At 35.4% G+C, this 25,586-nt stretch overlaps 1 protein-coding gene and 1 long non-coding RNA gene across 9 annotated transcripts in view; one reads left to right on the top strand and one right to left on the bottom strand.

Annotated features, from left to right (window-relative positions):
- Positions 1 to 603: 603 nt before the first annotated feature.
- Positions 604 to 16,165, bottom strand: LOC143240347 (glucose-dependent insulinotropic receptor-like). Of its 8 annotated transcripts, none has more exons than XM_076482643.1 (4): positions 15,823 to 16,012; positions 12,392 to 12,607; positions 3,912 to 4,316; positions 604 to 2,518 (listed from the first exon to the last, which is right to left on the bottom strand). In XM_076482643.1, the coding sequence occupies exons 3-4, from the start codon at positions 4,273 to 4,275 to the stop codon at positions 1,650 to 1,652; spliced, it is 1,233 nt and encodes a 410-aa protein (XP_076338758.1). In that variant the 5' UTR covers positions 4,276 to 4,316; positions 12,392 to 12,607; positions 15,823 to 16,012; the 3' UTR covers positions 604 to 1,649. The 8 variants fall into 8 exon arrangements, with proteins under 8 accessions (XP_076338758.1, XP_076338756.1, XP_076338759.1 ...); XM_076482641.1 differs by having other exon boundaries at positions 3,912 to 4,319; XM_076482644.1 differs by lacking the exon at positions 12,392 to 12,607 and having other exon boundaries at positions 3,912 to 4,319; positions 15,823 to 16,165.
- A 7,497-nt stretch (positions 16,166 to 23,662) lies between these two features.
- LOC143238504 (uncharacterized) overlaps positions 23,663 to 25,586 on the top strand; it is a 36,242-nt gene continuing 34,318 nt past the window's right edge. The window contains exon 1 of the long non-coding RNA XR_013020614.1: positions 23,663 to 23,855. This is a non-coding gene — a long non-coding RNA (uncharacterized LOC143238504). The remainder of the gene's footprint in view (positions 23,856 to 25,586) is intronic.

Consider the following 25,586-nt stretch of genomic DNA (forward strand, 5'->3'; position numbering starts at 1 on the left):
CAATCTAGCTGACACACTCTCACGTGAGTTTCCTATACCTCAAATATGTACAACACTCAACTCGTTGAATTAGTATGAGAAAAATAAAATGGTTTATAAGATGAAACTTCCCACATAATGAACAATTATTATTTACTGTGGAAGCTATTGCATTTGCAATGAAATTAATTATAGAATGTCATATCCTCGCTTTTCTTTATTCTAGAGAAACGGTGAGTGCCTCTCTTAGATAAATATCTTTTCGAATTCAAGTAAAAATTACTAGAGGGCGCATTTTGTGAGTCGAAAAAATTACGACGAAGACGAAGTATTTAATGGTTTGGATTGTTTTGAGTTTCGTGCAAAGCTACGCGAGGGCTATCTGCGCTAGCCTTCTCTAATTTAGCCGTGATGGAAGGCAGCTAGTCATCACCACCCACCGCCAACTCTTGGGCTACTCTATTACCAACGAATAGTGGGATTGACCGTCACGGTATAACGCCCCCACGGCTGAAAGGGCGAACAGGGATTCGAACCCGCGGCCCTCGGATTACGAGTCGAATACCTTAACCACCTGGCCATGCCAGTCCAAGTACTTAACAAAAAGTATAAAACAACCCAACATTCATGTAAATATTTATTCGTGAAAACCATATGAAAATATTGTACATATGCAACTTGTTTTTAAAGAATAACTGTTCATATTAATATCTATACATACATAACACAAATATTTGTATGGTGGGCATTTATTCCCAGCTAAAGCATTTTTTTTATTATACGATTATATTACGAAATAAAGATACTAATTAAAAATCTATAACGAAAGCACAAAACATTAACAAAGAAGTTTATTTGGGTGAAATTCTTAATCAAAAATAACACAACAGAAAACAAGTTAAACACGAATAGAATTATGTACGTCATTCTTCTTTAATATCATGAATTATCTGGTGTTATTTATGAACATTTTGTCTATTGTTTATCAACGTTTCAATGTCTTTGTTGTAGTTTTTATTTCAAGTTTCTGAACTTCACCAGACGTTGTATCAAAGCATCAAATTTATATATCAATCTACATGCTTGTTGGCGGAACTCTTTATTACTAATAGATTGTGGCGCCATCTCTACAGCTTTCGGAGCAAGTGACTTCTTCGAGTTTTCCATTTAATTAACGTTTTAACTTCTTTCAAATTCGTTTTCTATACTTTAGAGGGTTTTTTTTTCTCATACGAGATTTCAATTGCAACTAGAGACGTATGTGATAACGCTATTAAAAACACAAAACATATTATACTATGTATCTAAAATGCATTCGACGTTCAAATTCAATTAATTTTGAAAACAACTTAGCGAAAGCTGGGACAAATTGGCATTAATCGAATACATGTTGTTAAGCCTTGGCGAAACTCACAAGATATGACTGTCTTTTGATGCTTAGCAAATACGACCAATCACATCCGTGTACAAAACCTATATTCCGAAACGCCTCTATATTACTCCAGCGACACAAATTCGAAAGCTACTTATGTGTATTTATCTTGTAGTAGCCAAAATATGACCATAAAAGAAATACATCATCAAAACTCTTATCCAAACGCTGATGTTATCGATATACTGTTTTATACTTTCTATAAAATCTGTAGTGATGCATTTGTACTATTGTTGTTCTACGCTTGTGAAACACCAGGGGATCGAGGTTCGCTCAGCGTGGACGACTTTGTGCTGGTTTTGGTGACAGAAGTGCTGGAGGAACTAGTCTTACTTCCAGGGGCTCCGGGACGATAACCCGCTTTCTTCTTCTTCTTCTTGCAAAAGAAACAATCTTCTGTGATGAACTTCCGTAGTCCTCTGTGCCACCAAGCGTAGATAAGAGGGTTAAGGAAAGAATTTAGAAACCCAAGCATTGCCAAGACACTGGCTATGGTTACAGCTAACTTCAAAGAGGGGCGAGAAACGTAGACCAAAGAAGCGATAAAGTACGGAAACCATGACAACACAAATGCACCAAGGGTGAGAAGCACCACTTTGATAGCTTTCCACTTCTTCTTTGTCTTCTTGTCAGCGGTCACGTCACCAGTTGCCGAATTCTGACCTCGATTACCATTTACAGACGTGACAGCTGTCGAGGTTTGTTGACTACGATTTTCAGACATCTGCACGTTCTCTTGGGGCTTCTCTTCCGTGCCCCCTTTCCTGATGTCCACCTGATGGATGGCCTTGTACAGGATGAACAAATACAATACAGTAATGAATCCGAGGGGAAAGAATATGCCAACGATAACAGTAAACACGAGATTTGAAGGCTTTACCACTGTGACGTACCAACATCTTGACCCATCACCTGGATAGGACCAACCCATAGCCGGAGAAAAACCAATCAAAAAACATAGAAACCACGCGCCTCCAATCATAAGCCTGGCGCGTCTTGTCGTCATCCAAATGTTGTAATATAGTCCATAAACTATGAAAATAAAACGGTCAATACCAATCAAAGTGATGCTCCAACTGGATGCTAATGTTGCACTGACAATAGTTCCTAGAAATAGAAAAATAGAACGACTTATTTAACTACTGTAGTGTAAATACAATGGTATCGATGTTACGTTATGCAGGTTCTTAAAATACACTTTGTTTTAGGTTTTGTTTCATGTGCCTATTTAATATTTGCTTATGTATCTTGATAGAAGTTTATACGTTTAAATGCAGTTTTAAACCACGTGGTCAGTGTTGAACACTTTATGCCAAATCATTTTTTATACGATTTTACTAAAGTTGTTGTCTAAACAAACGAATACAAAGTGATTACATAAACGTTTCTTCACTAATTAATTTTATGTTTAACTCTGTAAAATGATTTGATTAAATCAAAATATTATATTACTTTCTACTTTACGAAAAGTACAAAAATTATCGAAACACAGACAAAGTCCTGTTCACTGAAACGTTCTAATAACATAACTGTACGATTACTATAGAACACAGACTCAGATCAGATAAATTACAGTTCCTTATGCAAGTAACTAAATTAATGTGTGATCAGGTCTGTTCGCTAAAACTAATATCGTTTAACACTCTATAATAATAAGATATATCACATTATTAACTGTAATTATATATTATTTTAATAAGGAAGATTTGGTTTGAATTTCGCGCAAAGCTACACGAAGGCTATCTGTACCACCAATCCCTAATTAAGTAGTGTAAGACTAGAAGAAAGGCAGCTAGTCATCACCACCAATCGCCAACACTTGGGTTACTCTGAAAATGCGAACATGTTTGGTGCGATAGGGATTCGAACCCGTGATCCTAGGATTACGAGTCGAGTGCCTTAGCCACCTGGCCATTCCGGGCCTATAAGAAAGGTAAAAGCTTAATATAATAATTCGTAAATATTCTGTATGAGACTATCCATAAGATATCTTATTATTTAAAGGTGGAAACCGCAAAGTTTTTTTTTTTAAATAGTTCGAAAATTAAATTTATTTATAGAAGTTCCTTTCAAATATTTTCTTATAAAATATGAGAACACTTTTTATTATCCATAATGTTTGTTCAAATTTCCGTTTCTAATCTTCATCAAAACGTGAATTTCGGTAAAGCAACAATGGCGCTGAGGTTTTATTTTTCATTTCGCTACTTCTGTTGCAGTGGACTAGTTTCTCCGACTTCACGGCTTCGTGGAAAGGCGCAGGTAAAACAAACTAAGCCTCATGTAGTGATGAAGTGTAAGCACTTTGTTCGATTTGACATGCTTTCAATCGACATGTGTACCACGTACTCACCTAAACAGTAATATTTGATGAAAAAATAAATCGCTTCTACACCACTTTTGAAGTTATTAAAGTAAAAGCTTACATACTAGTCTCGGGGTATCTCAACGTACGTTTTAATCGGTTATAACCTAAAACATTTTTTGTCACTCGACTCACCAAGCTGCATCAGGCACGAAAGATGACTTCGAATGGAATCAGGATAAAATTGACCAACTAAAATAGTGAGACCGGTCAGAACGTCCGACATAGCCAGGTTTCCTAAGAAAAGGTACGTAGCTTTAGGGGTAACCCCCTTCTTCAAAATCAGGCCAGATGAAATGACCACAGCCGAATTAGCAAGGACGATTATCACCCCTATCACTGGAATAACAATGTCGTATACCAGAAGTTGCTTCTTCTCAGTAGAAGGGAAATCGGTACTGTTCATGAAGTAGTCGAAATCAGTGAGATTTGTTTCGTTTAAGCCCGACCAGATGTCGCTTCGTGAACCGTTGATATCGTATGGTTCTCTTTCGTCCATTTTGATTAATTTATTGGACCAAATGCTCTTCTTCTGGTATGCTACTAAAAAAAAGAAAGAAAGATAAGTAACAATAGACAGATGTCCAAAATTATTCTTATTAGCTTTTCACGTGATTATTTCGTTTTTATACACCACCTTTTCCAATTCTGTGAAAGCGACACTGATTCTTTGAATTTTACCCATTTAAGTCACCTCATTATATTTTTAATGTCTTCCATCCAACTAAAGTAAAACATGTTATATATCTAGTTGTAATGCACGTCCCTTGAACTCAATTTATATAATTTCGTGATTAATGAAAAGTTATCATAGTACATGAAAAGTTGCTTCCCTTATATGTATTTGTAAAAAAAAAGCAAACACGGCAATAAAAACTACAAAACATAAAATGCGGAGCCACAACTTTCCACATATCTTCGTATAGACTCAACAAACCTTTATATCAAATTCGGAAAGAGCCATTTAGAGGGAGCAAAGTGGTGGTCAAAAATGTTAAAATGTCCAGTAAAATCCGCAAAATGTAAAACGCAAAACTGAACATTAGTAAGTATTCCCACGCATATAAGTCTAATGAGTCTTTATACCAATTTCGGTGAAGATCTGTCCATATGTTGCGAAGTAGTTACAAGGGCATACAACAAATTGTACTGTTATATTTATATAGATAAGTAGTTACAAGGGCATAGAACAGACTAGTATATTTACATAGATGAACAGAAATGTCTTAAAATTACCTCCACTAGATCATTTACCCTGGAATTGTGTTTAAAACAAAACAAACTCGATTAGAAAGCAAGAAAAGTCAAGTAAATATTTTAATTATGGGAAAAAACCTGAAGTAGAATATTAATTAAACCAGTCTTGAACATTGTCGTTGTTGTTTTTTGAATTTCGCGCGAAGCTACACGAAGGCTATCTGCGCTAGCCGTCCCTAATTTAGCAATGTAAGACTAGAGGGAAGGCAGCTAGTCGTCACCACTGCCAACTTTTGGGACTCCTTTACCAACGAAATGTGGGATTGACCGTCACTTTATAACGCTCCCACAGCTGAAAGGACGAGCATGTTTGGTGCGACCGGAATTAGAACCCGCGACCCTTGGATTACGATTCGAACGTCTTAAACCACCTGGCCATACCAGACCCTGAACATTGTCAAACTGAAATTAAAATTAAGTTATATTCCTGTTGCGTTGTTTAGTGTCATTAGCATTAAGTTGTTTTTGAGGTTGAGGAGCATCCACGCATGCGTGTTTTGGAAGCATATCATTGGTTCACAAAGGGTTATTTATGCTCTGTTCACCACAGGTATCAAAACCCGCGTTCTAGTGTTATAAGTCCACAGACACACCGCTGTGTCACTGGGAGAGAGTCTCATATGTTTATAAAGATATTTATTTATAACTTGCCTGTCATATTCTAATTAAAATCAAATAAAATATCTAAAAATTAGCATACATATTTTTTAAGAAACAGTATGTTAAACAATTCTTCATGCGTTTTCTATGAACAACTATAAATATTTAAAGTGCAAGGATAAAACGAACAGAGAAAGAAATCTAAGAAGGAAACGATTTTTTATTGTAATTTAAATCTTCTTATCTGTTCACTGCACATTGCACCAATTAGCCAATCATATGCTGCCCACAGAGTTAGACTATCGTATGGTTGACGTCGAACACTGTTATCGCTTCCTCTTGCCTTTGTGGAACTCGATTGAGAAGCGGCAGTAACTTATATAACTAGCCATGTTCTGGAACTTGGGTTTAGAGGAAAAGAGTTGTTTGTTTGTTTGTTTGTTTTTGAATTTTGCGCAAAGCTACATGAGGGCTATCTGCGCTAGCCATCCTTAATTTAGCAGTGTAAGACTGGAGGGAAGGCACCTAGTCATCACCATCCACCACCAACTTTTGGACTACTCTTTTACCAACAGATAATGGGATTGGCCAACACATTATAACGCCCCTACGGCTGAAAGGGTGAACATGTTTGGTGTGATAGGGATTACGAACTCGAGACCCTCGGATTACGAGTCGAACGCCCTAACTACCTGACCATACCGGGTCAAAGAAAGAGAGAGTAGCATCTCTCCATTTCGTGGAAGTTTATACTAATTTGTATTTTCAAGTTTTAATTTTTACCAGAAAATAAAAGCATGTAGCTGTATGTAAATGTGTAGTAAGGTAATATCAATGAACTTTTCAGAAACAGTAGTTTTACAGAGGAAATTCCAATGAGAATGAATTTTTCATAAAGAAAGGAAGAAACTGTTAGAATACATCATTTAAATACATACCCACGTACATATATATCTTATCTTTTTCCTCAAAAAATAACTGACAATGCAATTTTTCAAAAATCTACAAAATAAATAGCCTGTTGTTAACTAATTATTAATGTATTTTTTCTTTTAATTATGACGTCATCATGTCCGTTCATATCAGATGTACACTTCCTTTTGCGCAAACCAAGAATCAAATTTCATAGAAATTGTTTCCCTGTTCTCCCGTAGATTTTGTTTGTTTGTTTGTTTGTTTGTTTTAAAACACATGTTTAAAGCTGCACAGGAGATATTTGCGCATGCTTGTCTATAATTTTGAAATGATTAACCAGAATGAATATAACAAGTAGTAAGCACCCGCCGCCAACTCTTGTTAGACCTAAGAATGAGACTTGACCGCCATTGTTCTAGTGCACTTAAGGTCCTAATATTTAAAGCTCATTTTCGCAGCAACGGGACGCAAACCATAAAACTCACAGTGTGAGCATGCTAATTAAAATGTTTATTGAAGTTTGTATCTTTTCTGGTAAAGGTTTTCTTTGATAACTGATAAGATACCAATTCTATTTCTTGTCTTAGTTCTCCATAGTACATATGTAAACTTCCCATATCATTGATTCATTTTAGCCTCAGTCAAACAGGTGTTTCTTTATAAAAACATATTAAATCGTATTATATGAAAACTTTCCAACATTGAATGAAGTCAGTGTACCTCTGATAGAATTTATAATGTTTGGTTTGTTATTTCAGGTTTTACGCAAATGAATCCTCGAAGCAAAAAAGATTGTTTTGTTTTTGAATTTCGCGCAAAGCTACTCAAGGTATATCTGCACTAGCCGTCCCTAATTTAGTAGTGTAAGAATAGAGGGAAGGCAGCTAGTCATCACCACTCACCGCCAACTCTTGGACTGTTCTTTTACCTACGAATAGTGGGATTGACTGTACCATTGTAATGCCCATACAGGTGAAAGGGCGAGCATGTTTGGTGTGACGGGGATTCGAACCCGCGACCCTCAGATTATGAGTCGAACACCGTGCCTGACCAGCAAGAAAGAAAGGCATAGCTTTACACTGACTTACATTTATCATCTTTTAGAAGGTTAGGGAAAAAGCTAATTTGTCCCTAGTCTACATAATGTGTATCATAGGGTTACATATTCAAGCATGGAAGTATAGTTATTACATGGCTGCTTCATAAGTCTAAGGTTTTTCACACTAAATATATAGTTTTGATACCAATGGTGAGCAAAGCAAAGATAGCCCAAGGTGTTGCTTTGTGCTTACTAACAAACACACTCTTACAGCTATTGTCGCTTATGGGTAAACTTTTAATGAATATAATTTAGTTCGCGATTACCTTCATAATAAAAACAAAGTTATTGGTAATTTATGATGATATGAAATGTGTGCATGAATAGAAAACCTCGCGGTTTCGTTAAAAAAAAAGGTCAACAGTAATGTTCCTGATTAAGGTCTCTAATTCCGATTATTTTTATTCGTGGAATAAAACGAAATAAAAATAACTTTTGTGTGTTCTTACTTTCACCTCACTCGTGGAAAGAATTACTAGAGACGATTCTGGATGTTTTTGAGTTTCACACATGGCCAGGTGGTTAAGTCACTCGACTCATAATTCGAGGGTCACGGGTTCGAATCCCCATCACACCAAACATGCTCGCTCTTTCGGCAGTGGGAGCGTTATAATATAGCAGTCAGTCCCTCTATTTGTTGGTAATAAGAGTAGCCCTGGAGTTGGCAGTAGGTGGTGATGACTAGATGCTTTCTTCTGGTCTTACATTGCTAAATTAGGGACGGCTAACGCAGATAACCCTCGTTGTAGCATTGCGCGAAATTCGAAAAAATCATTTAAATACGACAAAGAAAATCTAGGAACAAACACTGAATTAAATGATCGACATATTTGCCTTACAAAGAACGTTCGATTTACGTTTTAAATGACGTTAATTAATTTACGAACAATACATCAAATACTTACTGAGTTCCTTAAAGGCTTAAGACTTTGCACGCTGAGACACTTCTCAAGTAAATCATTTCAGTTAATTAATTCTGACCACCATGAATAGATACCATAATAAAACTTAAAAAATAATAGTGTTGACTGTCTTAAAATACGACATGTGCGAAATGAACTTTTTCTGAAGCCAAACTTTGAATCATAACTTTCAAATACAGTGGTTCCCCCAAAATGTTTTTTTTTTTTTCATTATCTCTCACATTCTTGGGACACTTAAACAGACAAAAATAATGGTTTAATCTCCTAGTGGCTTAGCGAGATAAGTCTGTAGATTTATAGTGCTAAACTTCGATACCTGTAGTAACTACAGCGCAGATAGCCCATTACGTGGTTCTGCGCTTAGAGGAATCAAATGTTTTATATATATTTAGGTATTTACACAATGTACTGTTGACGAGAGTAGCGTGTAATATACAAGAAAAATGAATGATAATTCTTTCAAGGACGAAAATTTATTTTTAATTAGAATAATATGGCAGGTTTTTTTCCCTATGACGATACTCTATCTTTAATGGCAATAACATGTGTGTTTTTCTTACAGTAAAGCCATATTGGACTATCGCCTGAGTCCATCGAGGGGAATCGAGCCCCCGATTTTAGTATTGTAAATTCGTAGATTTACCGCTGGACCATTCGTAGACGGTAATAACTTTGCAGTTAATTATTTTCTCGGACAATACACTATCTTTAATGGTAATAACATAACAGTTAACTTTCTCTAGGACGATACTCTATCTTTAATAGTAATAACATGACAATAGATTTTTTTTTATAGGAAGATACTCTATCTTTAATGGTTATAACACGAGAGTTGGTTTTATTCTAGGACGATATCTATTTTTAATAGTAATAACATGACAGTTAATTTTTTTTAGGACAATACTTTATCTTTAATGTTAATAACATGACAGTTAATTTTTTTCTAGGACAATACTTTATCTTTAATAGTAATAACATGACAGTTAATTTTTTTCTAGGACAATACTTTATCTTTAATAGCAATAACATGACATTTATTTTTTTCTAGGACAATACTCTATTTTTAATGTTAATAACATGACAGTTATTTTTTTTCTAGGACAATACTCTATTTTTAATGTTAATAACATGACAGTTATTTTTTTTCTAGGACAATACTCTATTTTTAATGTTAATAACATGACAGTTAATTTTTTCTATGATAATACTCTATCTTTAATGTTAATAAAATTAACTTTTCAAAATAAAAAAATAGTTTTAGGGTCGTTTCCTTAAGAATAAAATATTTAAAATGACAAAAACTTTCTATTTGGTGTATGAAAATCTTGAACTTATGAGGCAAAGAAGACATTTAAGAATTTGTTTGTTTTCATTCAGTGTTGTATAAAAGATAAAATAATATTTCTTTCCATTTTATGGCAGTGCTTCACTGATCCTTGTTGAGAACTGAATGAGCCACGGTAAGAATAATTATCACTTTTTAGAATTCCCATATACTTGTACCAAGGATATGTCATAAGGATTCTGTTTGAATACACACATTGATCAAATCTAAGGTCTGAAATAACTATCATAGTACCCATTGCAGTGTATTAACTATAAAGAAGGAAACTAGCATATGATACCAGTATATGCTAGAAGTAACCAATTTAATAACATTCTTCAAATGCACGTTGATAAAAATGGTGCTTAACACTATGTTTTAGCTTTGTTGTCATGTCACGGCCCAAAAAAAAGTAGATAATTGTCAGTAGAACCTAGAGCTCACATTGAAGCTTTACGTGATGCTAGTTGGACTCTCCAACAAATTGCTGCAGACTTGAAATACTCCCAAACATTGTCAAATATACCCTGGACCGTAAGATAAATGTAAAAATATGAAAGTAAAAAGCATAACACCTGAACTCCATACCACTTATGTTAAGTACCTTATATGCAGAATTCTGAATAGAAGGAAGACTGCCACTGATCTCAAGCATGATATAAACCACCATGTACTAAATAACAGAAAACTGTCTAGATTTACAGCATCGAGAGGACTCAACAAGAATGGTATGTTTGATTGTGTGTCAGTTAAAAACTTGATTTCTAACTATTGTTAATAGTCCGAAATGAGATAAAAATAATATAAAAATTGGAACGTTGATGATTGGAAATGGATTTTATGGACGAATGAGTCCAAGTTTGAAATATTTGGTTCAAAGTGTAGGTTGTACATCCAGCAGAAGAAAGGTGAAATACTTACTTCAACGCATAGCACCTACTATGAAGCATGGGGGAGGCGGTGTGATGGTTTCGGGGTGTTTTTACACTGACCCAACAGTATACATTTGCAAAATAGACGAAATAATGGACCCGCATAAGTAGCATCAGATACTGATCCGTCACAGTCTACCCACTGTTTTGCATATTATTTGTAAAAAATTCTACTACCAAGAAGATAACGTACCCAAACATTCATCTAACCCATACAGAAATTTCTTAGCAAAGAAATAAGCTGCTGGAATCATTAAAATTATTTGCTTCCACAGAATCCCAGTCTCAACCCAATGGAGCAGATTTAGGATTTGACAAATGAAAGGTTATTTCCAAAGAAACTTTACGGGAGTTTATTAGAAACATTTGAAGTAAAATTCCGAAAGAAACTATTGTTTCAACAATGCCTGAAAGACTGTTCGCAGTTATTAAAGCAAAAAGGACAACACAGAAAACAATAAGTGTTTGCTCAACTCAAGGACTTCCACTGAACATATATTGTTACTACATGTGAAGATTAATAAATTTTTAATGTTTCACTTGTGATTTATTGTCCATTGTTCTTTAAAAATAGCCTGAATCTAATTTCTGACTTTGTTCTAACACTTGTGCATAGTATTTTTTATTCGAGCAAAGGTATTCAAAGGACAACGGCGTTAGTTGATAGATATAACGAAGACAGCAAGTAACAGCACTCTGGAACAACTATTTTCTGATCGAACAGTGGTATTTGACAACCACCTTTAAAACCAACCACCAGCCTCAAAGTACAGAGGGTGATTTGTTTTGGACGGTAATGGGATTCGAACAGTGAGTGGCCCACAAGCTGATAGTCCAACATGATGAATACTGGGCCGCGTTCTGTCCTCCATATCAGAGATACACTAAACTGAATAAACTCTGAAACCACTCTTCGACAGCCCGTTTTTAACGTGGAAATTAAGAATAGTAATGATTTATATAATTTTTAATAGCAGTTAACTTCTGAAAAAAATGAATAAGATAAATCAGTATTTTGATTTAAAAGTAATTGCCAAAAACTGCTCTCTCTGGTGTACTCAAAATTACACACACACACATAAATACACACAAACCAGAAAGAGGGATTTCATTTGCTGGGATGTCAAGCGAATTTATCAGTAAAACTACAACAGTTTCTTCATGTTTTGATAGGCTAAATAATTATAGCAAATTTGTTCAGAAGTAAAGATCGTAACTTGTTTCCTGTAATCTGTCGTTTTATAACTTAGATCGTGAAGCAAGTTGGTTTATAATTTTGTGGTGTTTTTATAGATATATTTTCATCACGTAAAACATTCTTTGTAATCAGAATGCTGCTTCAAACAAAACTGAAAATATAAAAAACGTAGAGAACACTGACGTACATAATCATAAACCAGGCAAAATTATCGGTTCTTTATTTTTGATTCTTTTTCGTATTAAATGACGAATTTCAACAGCCTAATTCTTAAGTTTTATATAACATTAAAAAAAGAAAAGATATAATTTCCTGGACTGCGATAAGTGTCTTTAGCAAATTATTATTTTTGAATATCTTAACTTACGGTTCTTATCCTGAGCAGCTGTAACACTTCAAGCTAGATTACCAGAAGATTCGTACTTCACCCTTTGCATCAAGTTCAAGACCGTCCTTGAACATTCAGTTTTTCCTTCAGAGACTCTCTAACCTTCGTTGCTTTAGATTCCAAGCTTCGTTACCAAGGCAACCCCTCGTCTCTTAGTGATTAAATTCTTCCTTCTCTTGTTTACTTTGTTCTAAGCTAGAAAGGAAATAATTTTACTCAACTGAGCACTTACATAAGTGTATTAGGAAAATACCGTGACTGTAATTATGAGGGAACGTTATGATGGGACACGTACGACGCGCCCGAGCGATAGCCTAAGTCGGAATGCCTAGGGGAACTAATCTTTAGTCTGCATTAACCAAGAAGTCGTTGTGTAACATCCTAGAACCAGCTTCTGATAAGGCTGAAGGAGATGTGTGGTGTGTAAAATCTTAAGATGGCGGTAGCCCTTCCAGATAAGGATGTCAACATATCCGGACTAACTGTCACTTCCAGGGAAGTGTGGTTATGCCAATCTAACTACTTCCAGAAATTCATCGTAATCGCATCTGTTAGTTTCGTATATATGATTTGTTTTTCTACAGCTAAGCATCTCTGTTTCTTCCCCATAACAAGTTTCTGAAGTTACACAAAATTATAGTATTTTTAAAACAAGTCTCAAAACGGAACAGTTCAAGTAAATATTCCTAGCAGTGACGCACGTTCACAAGGACACTAGACGTCACAGACATATACGTCAACTGGACTGGGTACACTAACTCCAACTAAATATATCACAACAGTTTTAACTAAATAAATGGTGTGTTTATAACTTCCACTAGATCTCGTTTAGTCCCCTCACAGAAGTATGTCTGCAGATATAAATCGTTAGAAACTGGGTTTCGATACCTGTGACAAGAAAAGCACGGATTGCTCTTTGTGTAGTCTTGTAGTTAATAACAAACAGCAAACAACTTTGGCACATAAAGTCTTCGTAATGTGTCGTTTAAAAATGCACGTGAGGTTTAAACGTTAAAAAACTCAATCCTATCAAATATTTTTGAACGTGGGTAGCATACCCTAATAAGCACCTTATGATAATGTAATAATAAGCAGCAAGCAACAATTTATAAACATAGTGAAGTGGTTTACTCATGGTGGAATGTACTATATGTCTTATTGTGTTGTGATCTAATGTGATAACATTTAAGTGTTATGACTGTTTATTTTAGCAAAGGCACATTGGACCGTCTGCTGCGCCCATCGCAGGATATCGAACCTCGGATTCTAGAGTTGAAATTTTGTAGAATTACTATTGTCCCACGGGAGACGTAATAATTAAATGCATTCCACCATGAATAAGTCACTTCATTGTGCTTATAAATCGTTGCTTGTCTTGCTTGTCTAGTTATTATGTGCATCTAGAGAAAATTGTCTTGGGTGGTTCCTAACTGCCCACCAGTCTTAGCAGTCTTTAGTGCAAATAGCTTTAATGCTTAAATAGCGTTAGCTGTTTAGAATAGAAGAAAATGTTACCCTAAAGCTAAATGCAGAAAATAATTGTTGATTTTTGTGTTTATTTTAAGTGTATGACTTCAGAATAGAAGTCAAATACAATAAACGGTGTACCCTTATCACTGAATGGGTCCTATAGCTTCTGATACCTCTTTTACTGTAATACATTTCACATTTCCACTCTATTGATTGATTTATTTAGCCTATGTGCGATGCTATTGGTTTATGGCCTAATTGTTTGAAATTGTTTGATTTTTTTTTAACAAATATGAAATATATAACCGACTTAGTTGATTGGAAACTTTACCAATGTTATAAGAATTGGTGACAATATTTAAAAATGGTTAAAGTTAATAACAAATACCTTTCATTTGCTAGCGAAGTCAATATCATGTCGTATTCAAGTACAGAATAGCGAAACAATCAGATATTCTAATATTTCAGCATTTGATTGAAGATATGTTTATGTTCCACACATCCCAATACTGACTTACAGACACAGCAAGACAAGTTTCATCTCCTGTTGACTTAAATTGTAATACGCAATTCTTGAAAATAAAAACACACACACATACATATATAATCACACTGCGGTTACGAAAATTAATCTTCAAGAAACGCAAGGACCACATCAAGTTTTAATGTAAAGTAACATAACTTGTTTAAGTGCGCCATCTAGTGGCAAGTCTAAATACACATATACTTGACAGTGCCCAAGGTGCTTTGACATTATAAATGTATCTTTAACTGTCGAAAAACACTGACGGAAAATTTGTATATAAACAGAGAAAATTTGAATTGTACTCAATCATTTCAACTATTATTATAAACACTGGTCGCCATGGATACTTATGTCCTTCTTCTTTAAGCGAAACAATATATTATGGTGATACTTTATGACGACTAACTCGTCTGTTAGTAACTTTCAGTGGCGGCCAACTTAAGACACATCGTGATGAATATAAATTACATATTTATTTGCTGTCAAGCACGAAACTAAACAATGGGCTATTTGTTATAAGCCCTCAGACTTAACACTGAGCTATCTGCTGGCAAATGACATCATCTGAACCACTTACGTGCCCTGAAACTCGACATATTAGCATAATTGTTCAGCATAGCCCCTGACGTAAAATTTCATAACTAGTTCTCGACTGATAAGATTTTATGGTTACGACCAGAATTCTGTGATGGTAAATACAAAATGCTTCACTGACCATATATATTTATATACTGTAGTATTATTTCATGGTATCACTTCCATACTGTCCTCTTTTGTTTTAACGTATTTCATAAGACGGTCGACGTCACTTTACAAAGAGAATACTATACATCTGCACAAAAGCAAAATTTATATATATAGATTAAAACTAATCCTATAATAGATCATGGACATAAGTTTTATGGTCTAAGCCCCTTAAAAGTAAATCTCAAATCATAACATGTGTATTAGATCTTATATATACGTTTATGTTTCACACACCCTAAGAGATAAACTTCACTCCACAACATGTATAATAGATCTCACGAATACATTTATGTTCAATATACTATTAGCAATGAACCTCAAACCACGAAATTCATTATTTTATATCTTAAAAACACGTATTTCTCCTTGAGCAACACCTACAAATTCTAAAATCATAAATTAACACGGTCCATATGTAAAAAGACATAGCTCTAAAACTAAACATGGATCCCACATAGCTCTAACACTAAACATGGATCCCACATAGCTCTAAAACTAAACATGGGTCCAACATAGCCCTAAAACTAAAGATCAGTTTCAATAACACGATTTATGAACGGATACAGATGGTGACTTTTTTAATAACATATTTGCTTCTTACAAATTGACATATTTTGTATACAGTTTGAACTATTTAAATTAAGAAATGTAATGATATTAAAATTACCTCTTTTAAAATTCTGGTTGTTTTTCACTTCTGATTTATCAAGATCTTCTTGGTGAGTCAAACACGATCTGAGAAAGTGACCAAGAATGGGGAATTTTCAGATTTCCTTCCGTTAAGAAACTTTGCGTGACTCAAGAACTGAAACACTCTAACGAATCGCAAGCTTGATACGCGTATTTATCTAACTTCTAAGAGACTATCATTAGTAGCAAACAATGAATGTTCGAAACGTTATTCAAAACTCTGTTTAAAAAGGTTCTCTGGAAAAACCAACACGTGTACATTATGATATGTGCGTTTCTTTGTTTGTTTTCTAATACCATAATAAAAAATGAAATAAAATTCCCAACATATCTTATTTAAATGCCAAGCACGTATGAATGTAAATGTTCGCGGGCACGTGGAAGAGAGGTGACAGTCTGAAGTCCAACTGGACTACACGCAGGTTGCAGTGTTGACGAACTGTAGAGGAAACGTGCGGTTGGAATAATAATTACCAGAAAATAAGTTAAATATATTCTGTAAATACGACTGAAGGTGATGACTGTTATTCAACCACTTACATTGTGAAACACGTGGGAAAACACGTGAATAGAAAACAATCACTGACAATTCGTTGCTATTTTCACATAGTGAATGTGCGTTCAATCGCTCTACGGGGGGTTTGGAGATAAAGGTTGGTTTGTTTCGAATTTCGCGCAAAGCAACTCGAGGGCTATCTGCGCTAGCCGTCCCTAATTTAACAGTGTAAGACTAGAGGGAAGGCAGCTAGTCATCACCACCCGCCGCCAACTCTTGGGCTACTCTTTTACCAACGAATAATGGGATTGACCATCACTATATAACTCTTCCACGACTGAGAGGGCGAGCATGTTTGGTGTGATGGGGATTCGAGCCTGCGACCCTCGGATTACGAGTCGAGTACCTTAACCACATAGCCATACCGGGCCTTTTGTGTTTAATAACAAAGAAACAAACATATACAATGTAATAAAATGTCTTGGCTAGCAACTTTGATGTTAGTAAATTTTGAAACTGATAGACGAATGTATCGACCACTCTGAACAGATAGAATTTCGTAATTTAGCTTTAGAGTACGTAAAATATATGTGTGAAATTTTTGACATGACATTATAACCAATTCTGGTTGTTTTTTGTATATGGGCAAATACATATTTTAATTTTATGTTGCGTCTACCGCGGGAATTGAGCCCCAGCATTTAGCACTCTAAGTCCATAAACTGACCGCTGTCTCACTGGGGATAAAATTTATTGAAAGAACCAATAACAAAACAAAGGAACTATCAAATCTTCTTTAATATTATGCAATAACCACACACCTTCGCTGCTTTCGCCCCGGCATGGCCCCGTGATTAAGGCACTCGACTCATAATCTGAAGATCATAGGTTCAGATCCCCGTTGCACCAAACATGCTCACCCCTTCAGCCGTGGGGACGTTATAATGAGACTGATAGTTCCACTATCGTTGGTAAAAGAGTAGCCCAAATATTGGCTGTGGGTGGTGATAACTAGCTGCCTTCCCTCTAGTCTTATACTGCTAAATTAGGGACGGCTAGCGCAAATAGTCCTCATCTAGCTTTGTGCGAAACTCAAAAACATACAACAAACACAATAAACTATACTGCAAGGAAAATATGTATAAATAAACGTACAAATGTGTTTGTATGTGCATTTGTTCCTTATATGTTTTCACATTTCTTGATCAATAAGCACCAGACTTGACACAGTGGATAAGATAAGGAAGTTAATGGGGGTTTGTTCCCCATCAAATTTCGGAAGCAAACAGATCAGTACAACTTGTTTCAGCAATACAGAGTAACATGACGAAGTCATGAGGTTCTTGGACCCCCATCTAGTTTCGGAAAAAACCAGATCAGCACAATCTGACACAGTAATGCACGAAGGGTGTAGACCCCCATCTAGTTTCATATTAGTAGAATTCTTGTATGTCTTTCTTTTCAGTATTGGTACCTTTATACATTTTCAATGTTTGTTATGCTAAGAAAAAATAAAGAATAGAAACACAGTTTCCCATCCCTTATTACAAGCAAGACGAGTTTTTATTTCACTCGTCCGACGGACGGGTACTCGAGCGAACGATAAATAAACATGGCAAATGTTCAAGAGCTAAAGACTGCTTTATCCTCTTGCCACAAACACTGGAAAGATAAACTTTTATTTGAGCAAAACAATTCGTTACACAAATACCTTATCTTAGTAACGTCATTTGTGTTGGAAGGAGTGAATATCCTGTCGGTCACCTCATGTATTTCCTATGCATTTCCTTTTACTGAGGTCACTTATCAAATTGTTTGTTTCCTAAAATGTTCCTCGTCGTACACATGTATACTCGTATATACACTTTATAAAACTGTTACTCTACCTGCCTTCTAAGTGTTTCATATCGCATTTGTTTAACAGGAGATAAAGACAGAAATATTTCTATTATTAGCTATCTGAAAAACAATAGATTCGGATTTTCATCACGCAGTGTGATAAATTGATTTGGACTTTCATCGCATACAAAACAGAAAATAGAAAAGCTAGCGATATCTTACGTAATACGTTTTAATTGTTTTCTGGCAGACTGTATTTTGCAACGAAAGTTGTTTCATACATACGTAAGCCCAAGTCTTCTGTAGAAGTACTCGATAAAAGTATTAAACGTATACGGGTACTAAAAGAGGAAACAAATATTGACATTATTGTCCTTTACACGAAACAATGAACTTATTTATATAGTCATCGTTTTGGGTTCTTCTCTGCAATTAGATGACAAATTTTATAACATTTAGTGTCGTGAAAGAATGGGCCCCTAGTGAAAATGCTTAAAAAATTAGAAAATCTATTTTCAATAAAAGCAAAAAAAAAAAAAAAACGCATAAAAGTTAATCCAGAACCCAAGACCTTAAAGTGAGCCTGAAACCCAGGCCGTAATGGGCGCACATTCCATCACTTCATTCGATGAAATAAACTACGCCCCTCCCCACTTTCAATTTACCTCCTACACCCCTCTTATGTTATAAATACGTATAACTATAACTTTAAATCCCTAAATAATATTTCCAACCCCCCTCCCCAAGTAGCAGAGCAGTATATCTGAGAACTCAGAGCGCTAGAAACCGAGTTTTGATTTCTTTAGTGGTCAGAGCACAGATAGATCATTGTTTTAGCTCTGCGTTTAATTTCAAAACAAACAAACAAACGTGAGTGAAAATATGTCGATAAAAAGGTTTTGAACATCATTCAATATTGTAGTTTCATTTCAAGTGTTATAAAAAAAACGGTTGTTAATCTTGCTCTGCTGATGCTTGCATTCACGGCCCTTTCAAAGTAAAATACTTAAAAGTTCTTGCTTCTTAATTGTTAAAGAAAGGACATACAAACTCAAACCATGAAATATACAAGGGGAGCCAAAGTGACTAAACACTTGAGTAACAAAGTAAAGACTACTGTGGATCACATAAGAGCACTTTTTCAAATTCCTTACCAATGTAACTGAAACATTCAAAGTAATATTCGATATTTCTTTATTAATGTTGGAGACATTTACTTAAATAATAAAATAGAAAATAGAATAGGTGCAAACTTGAATTATTGATCTGATGATCACTGCTACCTATTTCAGGTATTTATTAAATGTACACATATATACGTATGTGTGTATATATATTTTTACATATAAAAAGCATTATGCTAGGCCTATAATATTTTTAATGCTACGTTCCTAATCTAATCCCTTACAGATTTCAAGAATTAGAATGGCGTATTAATATAACAATATTTCAACAACTTATATTATTATTATTATACACTCTTCAAATTCTTGTGAATATGTAAGGAACTATAATAGGAATGTGATGTTAAAAATTACAGTAGGCCTGACACGATGTCTTATGACAAACGTAAATAAGTCATACTACATCAGCTTCGAAGAGACATTTACACCATAACAATTCATGAATTTTCATGAATCAGTTTGATAAAGTTATACTTAAATTTTTTGGGTTCTAAAACACGAGCTTTGAGTGCATGGTGTGAACGAGAGGTACTTAAACCCAAATGGGCCACACGTGGCATCAAGTGTCACAGTTAAAAGAACTGCTAATTACACCCTCCTCTCACTAATTATACATCTTTATTTGGATGTATTCTAGAGATTTTCGTGTAGATGTTTTGCATGTAACTATACGCGCCCTTGTAAACCGGTTCTATGAAGATCGTAAGACTGAGTTGATCTGTCTGCTTTAGATAAATGTCACATGTTTTTTCAGTAAGGTTTATACTGACTAGACACTGTTTGTATGTCATGCCCTCCTATCAGTCATTTCTTTTCTTTCTCTTTTTTGCCAGGTGGTTAAGCATTTGATTCGTAATCTGAGAGTCGCGGGTTCGAATCCACGTCACACCAAACTGCTCACCCTTTCGGCCGTGGTGGACGTTATAATGTTACGATCAATCCCACTATTCGTTAGTAAAAGAGAGACCCAAGAGTTGGCGGTGGGTGGTGATAACTAGCTACTTTCCCTCTAGTCTTACACTGCTAAATTAAGGACAGCTAGCCCATATAGCCCTCGTGTAGCTTTGCCTCAAATTAAAAAAAAGTTATTTATTCTGACGTTATAATATGTCCGACAGCACAAATCTTCATGATATCTGTACGAGTAGCAAAAGTTGTGTAACTTTTTATATTGTACACTGAACACGTTCAACATTTCGGAAATACAGAAAGTCGGTCAAGGCTGTCCAGGCTGAAAGGAATTATAAAATCACTGTTCTCTTTCTCTCTTCAGCTCATCGACTTATAAAAATCAACACGTGGGACGTAATTATATTCACTGTAATTTCATCGAGCTCTACAAAACTGGCACTTACATGTTCAAGAAGGCCTAAAACAGTGTATTTACTTGTCTTCTTGGGGTTGACATTCAGCCTCTTTCCAGTTTTATGCAGTAATCGATTTCAATCTCTCTTTCAATATAACGTAATTAGTCGTTCTATCCAGCAGGATAAAAATCACTACAAGTCCAGTATATATGTATATTTCTATTTGTTTTTAAATTTTGGTTTGTTTGTTTTGAATTTCGTGCAAAGCTACACGAGGGCTATCTATATTAGCCGTCCCTAATTTAGCAGTGTAAGAATAGAGGGAAGGCAGCTAGTCATCACCACCAACCGCCAACTCTTGGACTACTCTTTTACCAAGGAATAGTGGGATTGATCGTCACATTATAATGCTCCCACGGCTGAAATGGCGAACATGTTTGGTGCGACTGGTATTCGAATCCGCGACCCTCAGATTACGAGTCAAACGCTTTACCCCCCCCCCCTGACCGTGCCGGGCACAGCACTTTTGGTTCACGCACAAATAATAACCATGACAGATAAATAATAATGTTATTGGATTAAGCTTCTTTAGATCCTGGATTAAACTATGAGGATTAAGTCTCAACTTAATCCCAAAAGAAACAGCAGCCCTTGACACTGTTGACTCTAAAATGAAACTTTTCTGTCAAACTTAAAGATTTCAAAAGAAATATTGTTAGTGTTAACATACTGTAAATGTTAATTTAAAAGTAAAAGCAATTGAACTAATTAACCAGTAAATAGTGAATATGAATACAACCTTCTTAAATGATTCATTTTATCGTGGCCAATTACAGTGTTATAATATAGACCTATGAGACCTTATTAAGCATAGCTTGGTTAGTTCGTTATTGTTAAGCACATTGTACAGTTTTGTGCTTAACAATAAATAACCAGTTAGCCAATCGGTGTCGAAGCTCAATATTTGGACATGGTATAAAACTTTTATTTTTATGGAAAATGAGATTAATAAAGATAACTAAATATTTTCACTGCAGATTGAAAACATTAAATTGATTCATTCGTTAGCCAGATGGCGCTGCTGGCGCTATTATTTTGTTTTTAAGTGCAAAGCTGCAATATGGACTATCTGTATTCTATCTATCACGGGCATCAAACCCCGAATTTTAAATACTAAACTTGCATGCTTACCGTTAAGCCACAAGGAGGAGAGGCGGCGTTAAGAACCGCCGTAGACAGTATCAGTTTTGACTGCAAAATAGTGTTTGTATGTTATTATTTTCGGATTTTCAAAGAAACAAATCATCCTGGACTGAGAAATGTTAAAATTAAAGAGATTGAAATTTAAGTGTTGATGATTATTGATTTTGTGTGATAAAAAAGGGGAGGAGGTTAGAGTTATAAATATAACAAAATTACAAAACCTATTAATCACCGCCGGATTTGTCCTGTTTAAAAATATTTTCAATAAAAATTGTATGACGCATGTAACCGTAATCTAGTTATTTCAAATACAATTTCTGTCTTTCTCAGTCTGTTTTGAATTTTCGCTCAAAGCTACAACAGAACATTGTGCGCTAGCTATCCCTAATTTAGCAAAAGACTAGAAGTAAGACAGTTATTCATCATCACCCACCGCCAACTCTTGGGCTACTCTTTTGCCAATGAATAGTAGGATTGACCGTACATTATAACAACCCCACGAGTGAAAGGACGAGCATTTTTATGTGAGTGGTATTCGAACCCATGACCATAAGGTTACAATTCTAGCACCCTAACAACCTGGTCCTGCTAGGCTCTTTATTAAGAGTTTCTTTGAAAACTGTAATTGTTTAAAACAGATTGATATTTTAGTTGGTAATAGTTAGAATGCTGCACATTACTATTAAGAATGAAAGCTCGAAGTTTTATTGAATTGTAAGGGAATGTATTTGTATTTCTTTCTGTTTCATTTTGAAGTGATACACTATAAGGAGGACAGCTAGTCAACATCACCTGCGCGAACTTTTGAGCTACTCTAATTGAATTGCGACGATTAACCATTACATTGTAACGCATCTACAGCTGAAAGGACGAGCGCGTTTTGGCGAGGAAAGTCAAGCGTCCTAACCATCAGGGTTTGCTGGTTTGTTTGCTTTTCAATCTCGCGCAAAGCTACACGAGGGCTATCTGTACTACCCTAATTTAGCAATGTATAAGACTAAATGGAAGGTAGCTAGTCATCACCACCCTCCGCCAATTCTTGGGCTACTCTTTTACCAACAAATAGTAGGATTAACCGAAAATTATAACGCCCCTAGGGCTGAAAGGGCGAGCATCTTTGGTGTGACGGAGATTCGAACCCTCGACCCTCAGATTACGAGTAGAGTGCCTTAACCCACCTGGCCATGCAAGGCGTCTATTCCAGACCCCTGTTAAATATAAAAACAGTATTATATAGGGACACAATAAACCACTTCAGTTCCTATGCTTGTTTATTTTCATACACTGAAAGTAGAAATGCAGAAAGAAAGTTTAAGATAATATCGTTAAATAATTTTTTCGTTTAAATTTGTTTCATTTCATTTTTCCAGTTTTTAACCTTTATGCTCTTAGTGAAGTCGTTTCTTACTTATGTACTTTGTCTTTTCTAACTCCAATTTTATGGTGTTAATAATCCGGTTTAATTTTGTCTACACTTTACGTTTCTCACCTTTTCATTTTACGCTCTTAAATTCAATCATATTTCGTTTCATACCGTTTATCTTAACAGTTCTTTTAACGTTTTTCTTCTCTCCACACATGATTTCTCATCTCGTTTTATACTCTTAATTTTAACCGCGTTCTTTGAGAGTTTTTCTCTTTTCTTTCTCCCCTTTGCTATTAAGATTACTTTTCATTTGTTTATCTCCCTCTCAAGGCTATTCCGTCTCCTACGTCTATTTACTTCTTCGAACAGCTCTCCACAAAGATTACAAAAAAACCTGATAGCTCTTAGACTCGTTTCTGCGCTACAAGCGATAAATATAGGTTTAAAAAAAACAGCTCTCTTTGTGAAAGTTGCCGATGGCCAGCACTTCCTTCTGACTCTTCTAACACGATGTTCTACGGTTGGATAAACACGGAAGATCAAATCTAGAAGAAAAGATTACAGAGTGGAACAGGACGAATGAAATTGTACTGCAGGAGAAAGAATTAATCAAAGGCAAGAACTTGATAATGTATTTTTCTAACATCATATAAACGTTTTGCGCTGTCATTACTTTATATTATGGTGATGAATACGGATCAGATTTCATTGGATTTTCATTCTGATATATCTAATTAATTCAGTAAACAAGCTGACAAATCGAACGCTTAGAGAACAGTCTATGAAATATTCAAGATTTATTTTTCGTAACAATCACGTTTGTTTGTTTCATTGCTAACAGACTAAAGGATCCTCCGCTAGGACAGCGGTAAGTCTTAGGATTTACAACGCTAAAATCACGTGTTCGATTCCCCTCGGTGGATACAGCAGATAGCCCAATGTGGCTTTGCTATAAAAAAAACACACACAATATAAATGTTTGGTTTGAATTTAGTGCAAAACTATACTAGGGCTAGCTGTCTCTAATTTTCCAGTGGAAGACTAGAGGGAAGGCACTTACCCACCGCCAAATTTTGAGCTACTCTTTTACCAATGAACAGTTGGATTGACAGTTATATTATAACACCCTCACGGCTGAAAGGGCGAGCAGGTTTGGAGTTATGGGGATTCGAACTCACGACCCTCAGATCACGAGTCGAGGGCCTTACCCACTTGACCATACCGGGCCTCGCACGACAGGAAACATTGATATTAATTTATAAACGCTGCAAATACCGACCAACAATTAAATGAAAGAAGAAACGAAAAATACGCAGATAAATAAATATAAAAACTAGTGTTTACTCTGTTCCACAGTACTACTGCTTACTCTTTCTGTCTATTACATTTCTGTTCTTCTGTCTAACTACATTTACGTTGCTTGTCAGTATGTAAGCCACATTTTTAATTTATTGTGTGTTTGGCAATCTGCTATGTTTTTCTCCTTTAAACGTCTAAATATTTTCTTGCAAGGTCGACTTTCCCTTTCAAACACAGTAGTTAACATTTTAAAAGACCATTATAAAGTCAAGCCTGGCATGACCTCGTGATTGGAGCTCTCGAATCGCAATCTGTAGGTCGCGAAATCGAATCCCCTTACCGAAAAACTTTCGTATTTTCAATTATAATGTGACAGTCGATTCTAATATTTGTTGGTAAAGTACATCCCAAGAGTTGGCAAGTGGTGATGTTGCCTAGCTCCCTTCAGTTTAGTCTATTACTTCAAAATTAGTTGTGTCTGGCGAGGGTAGTCCTCGAGCAGTTTTGCGCCAAATTAGATCCAAACCCCAATCCAGATAGATAGATAGGTTCTGTCTGCTTCAGTTCAATGACACTGATGTCTTTTTTCCACACTTGAGAATTCCTCTCCACTCACTTGGTTACAGGTTTATTTATATACATGGTTTCTTTCCTATCTATAATCACCAATCTATGTTAGAGCGTATATATATATATTAATTTGAAATGTAACTGACTGGCCATTGAGTCTATGCTAGAGCCTGTACATACACATTGATTTGAAATGTAATGACCAGTTACTTGGTCTATGCTGGAGCATACATATATACATTTATTTGAAATGTAAATGCCTGGCCATTGAGTCTACATTAGAGTCTACATATATATATGTATGCATGTGGATATTGGTTTAAGTCTATATGACTGGGCATTTAGTCTCTTCTAGAACCTGCGTCCATATATATTTTGGAATTTAAGTGACTTGTCGTTAAGTCTGTGCTAGAGACTATAACCAGACCTATATCTATTATACGTTTATTAATATCTATATGGAAATCAAATCTTTCG

This window comes from Tachypleus tridentatus, chromosome 13, assembly GCF_004210375.1.
Source record: "Tachypleus tridentatus isolate NWPU-2018 chromosome 13, ASM421037v1, whole genome shotgun sequence".
Taxonomy (NCBI): domain Eukaryota; kingdom Metazoa; phylum Arthropoda; class Merostomata; order Xiphosura; family Limulidae; genus Tachypleus; species Tachypleus tridentatus.